Source organism: Pygoscelis adeliae, unplaced genomic scaffold (genome assembly GCF_000699105.1).
Source record: "Pygoscelis adeliae isolate BGI_AS28 unplaced genomic scaffold, ASM69910v1 Scaffold421, whole genome shotgun sequence".
Taxonomy (NCBI): Eukaryota; Metazoa; Chordata; class Aves; order Sphenisciformes; family Spheniscidae; genus Pygoscelis; species Pygoscelis adeliae.
Window position 1 is genome coordinate 381,854 of NW_008824011.1, and position 3,946 is coordinate 385,799.

Genomic DNA, 3,946 nt, shown 5'->3' on the forward strand with positions numbered 1-3,946 from the left:
GCCCAGCCAGTCCCGAGCAGCGGCCCCCCCCGGCCAGCTTCCCCCAGTTTATGTACTGAGCATGACATCCCATGGTATGGAATGTTTCTTTGGCCAATTTGGCTGTGCCCCCTCCCAGCTTCTTGTGCACCTGCAGCCTTCTCAGTAGGTAGAGCATGGAAAACTAGAAAGTCCTTGGCTAGTGTAAGCATTACCTAGCAACAACTAAAACATCGCTGCGTTATCAATTTTGTTCCCATCCTAAATCCAAAACACAGCACTGTACCAGCTACTAAGAAGGAAATTAACTCTATCCCTGCCAAAACCAGGAAACTGTTTTCAGTTATTTCCTCTGTGTACAGTAGCAACCTTTTTTCTTTGGAAAGAACTGGAAGTGTATAGATTTGGTGTGGAAGACAAACTGAAATTTCCTGCAGACCCTCATTCCCAAACCCCCAGTTAGACATGGCATCTCCTCTGTACAGCATGTCCATTAAGTCGTAAATAAAGCTTTCAGCAAACACTGCCATAGTTTATTAGACCAGTAAGTCACTCTCTAAATTTCTGTCTTGTTCTAAAGCCCTACTAACAGCTGTAAGTAATATGTACTAATCTGAGGCTAAAATCATGTACACTTTTATTAGCGATTTAAAAAAAAAAAAGAAAGGGGAAAAAAAACAAAAAAAACCAAAATGCTCTGTTTGAAAGAACCCACAGTTGGGGGTGGGGGGGGGGTGTAGCCGTCTACCTCTGTGAAACATCCCACATTTTGATTTTTCCAGCTGTTTGCAGAACACTACTATTTCCCATTCCTCTCTTGATAACATAAATTGCAAAAGAGGTGGTTGGAGGGGACTGTTTCAGGAGTAAGGTTACAGAAGACTAAGCATATCTGCAGACTGCTCATCTAATCCACTTTTAACCTGTGGTAAGAAACCAGTGAGAAGCAACTGTAAACAGGATGGGCGTTGAGAGGAAATGTAGTAGTATAAGTAAGTGCCTCAGGACTCCCTGTCCATTGGTATTCTTGTAAAAGCTTTTATAACATGCAAAGAACCAATCGTTACATTGTAAGTCAGAAAACTGCAGGATTCTGAATGGCAGCTTAACAGCAGGAAACTTTTGCACTTTTGGTAGAAGAGAACTGTGTGGGAGGATTGGGGTTTTTTTTGGAAGAGTACGTCTTTAAGGTGAAACATTTGGGAGAAAGGTATTACTGGTTTACCTGCAGCAGGTCCTATACTTCTGAACTGCCTGGAATCCAGCATGAAGTCTCAGACGAAGTGGAGTAAGTCTCTTTCACTGGCTTATCACAGTCAGCATTTTAAAAACAATATTCCAGTAACTTTAGATGCCAGTGAGACTGTGGAATAGCTTTTCAGAGGAATAGAACTGCTTTTCTTACTTAAGAAGCACTTGCAGGTGTTCATGCTCGTTTCCAAAAACCAAGCCCCAAGTGCCAAATTCATAAAGTCAAAGAGAAGTCTGGAAAATGTTGTCACAGGTATGACAACTGTTTGTATTACATTTTTATATGAGGTATCAAATAATAGTAGTGAAAGGACACCTTATCTACTGGCTGTCTTGAAAAAGCTGTTAATCTTTACAGCTGTATTACACTATGCACAGTCCAAGCTCAGTTTTCCCTGACTTCATTGGAAGATGTCTTTGTTTCTTAAAGAACATGGCCTTATAAATGAAAATGGGCATAGGTCTACAATATCAAATTGTTAAAAATTTAACTGTTGCTTGGCAGCACTTGCAAGGGGATTCCACAGTTCTTTTTTTTCAATGAGAGAAATCTGAAGCAATCAGATTTCAATCAAGAAATCTTGATCGACAGTTCACAGACTTCTTGTTTTCTTTGGTGGCTTTATCAGGTTGTGAACATATGAATCAGGAAATGTCACTGGGAGTAGGAGGGAAACTGAAATCGGCTGAGGTTTTCTTCCCCAGGGGAAGCAGAAATGAGAATACTGAAATAGTTCTGAGCTCCACATCTGTCCAGGAAGACTTTTTCCATGAGAAATGTCATGCATTGGAGCAAGAAGATTCAGGATGGAGTTTCTTTAGATGTGTGGGTTATTGACTGAGAATTAAGGACCCTGACACCCTCTATCACAGAAATTGGAGTCAACACCCTGACTGTTCTGTAATTCACTGGCTTTGCAGCAAATGAGCTTTATACTATAGCTGAAAATCAATGAGTCTTCCTATAATTAATCATTGTTTCTACTTTATTAACAATGTATTTAAAATTAAAAATAGACTAATATTTTAAAAGCATTATTACTTCTCATTCTCTACAAGGAAAAACATTGCATAAATAATTTCTGAGAAAAAAATAAATACGTAATTCACTCTCTGAAACAATATCTTTTCTCTCTAGGTTCTGTTCCCACATAAAATAATTGCAAAATCTATCAACATTGCAAATTTCCATAGTTTATATGACTTCAGCATAAACTCTACATAGAAAATAAGAACAGTGAGGAACTGTCTTCATCCCAAACTGTGTTCATCTGATACTAGGCTTAGCACTTCTACAGGATATATACAGCATGTGACGATTCACTTTCTAATAATATTCTTTAATGTAAAAACACAAACATTAGTCTGGATGTTGAGAAGCTAAGTAAAGAAAAGTTGCTGTCAGACTAAAGACTCACCAAAGCTGCACACACCAAAGACTTGTCTAGAGGAATTAATGACTTTAAAATTAGCAGAGGCTCACTTTTAATGCAGAACCAGCACCTTACTCCCAGAACTTGGCTTGCACAGTCTTAGCACTACAAAGTGTGTGGCCAGATAATTCAAACTCTATAGAATAGAAAATGTAAATTGAGATATCTAAGCTGATACTAAAGTCAATTGTGTTCTAGGAAATAAGGAATAATCAGTATCTTTTATGTTAAATTATGCATATCGTTAGCTGTTTACAGGACAAACATCAGTGAGGTTATCTGGTTTGAGACGAGCATCCATTTCATAAATCTGCTCCACTTAGTGGAATTTGTTTAATTGTTCCTGAAACAAATCATTGTCCCTAAAACAAGTATGGTTTTAGTTGTCAAATCTGTTTTTTAATCTGTTGAACCATACTTTTTAATCAAAAGTATGAAATAGCTTTGTCACACTTTTGTTTTGAGAACACGAGTGCCATATTTTGTGTTTTAGAGGAAACAACTGGAGCATGAGGACATCTCACAGGATGTTAATTTCCCAACAATTTGACTTCAGTCACCATAACTGTTGAAATCCCTGCTATCACTAACTTTCTACAACTCATTCAGAGAGTGGTAACTCTCCTGGTGCTTCCTTGATCACATTTGTCCTGCATCATGGCACTTATAAAAGTGGGAAAGGGATCTCAGTGTTCTTTTCACATAACATGAGTAGAATGACTTCTAACAAAGTGTGATTGTCGCCATAACAGCTTCACTTCCCTCTGCCTTCCTACTTGTACAAGCCACATGACCTCACGTGAATCTCCAAGGTGTAGCTGTCCTTTCAGACTGAATTTAGGTGTTGCTCCCTCCAGCTCAGTTTATCTCATTCTCTTATCAGACCATAACTGCTACAATCTGACAGATTTTTTTGACTATGTGAGCCTTGGACCCAGCTTAGCAGAAGGAATTGGAACCTACTGCAGTCAGAACATCATGCTGTGGCCTGTGAGTGCCATTTGATGTTTTGTAAAACATCCAGAGCTGCTAGGCAGTATCACTCTGAGCCACCTTCTAATAAGCATTTTCTAATTCATGCTGGTTAGATTTGCTGCTCCTGGCTCTGGAGAGACGGGGCTTCTTGTTCTTCTGAGGCCTGACAGTTTCCTTTCCAAAGTCCTTCAGCTCAGACTGGTTGTGGTAGCGAGTGTAGCGCTTGCATTTGCAGGACGTGACAGCTCGGAATTTGTAAGTCCGAGTCTCTTCCTCGGGACAAGCCATCTGGATGCGCTGCATGCGAG

At 39.5% G+C, this 3,946-nt stretch overlaps 1 protein-coding gene across 1 annotated transcript in view; it reads right to left on the reverse strand.

Annotated features, from left to right (window-relative positions):
• Nucleotides 1–3,064: 3,064 nt before the first annotated feature.
• Nucleotides 3,065–3,946, reverse strand: part of SOST (sclerostin) — a 6,435-nt gene continuing 5,553 nt past the window's right edge. The window contains exon 3 of the mRNA XM_009326863.1: nucleotides 3,065–3,946. Within this exon, the coding sequence (XP_009325138.1) occupies nucleotides 3,720–3,946 (227 nt within the window). The 3' untranslated portion in view covers nucleotides 3,065–3,719.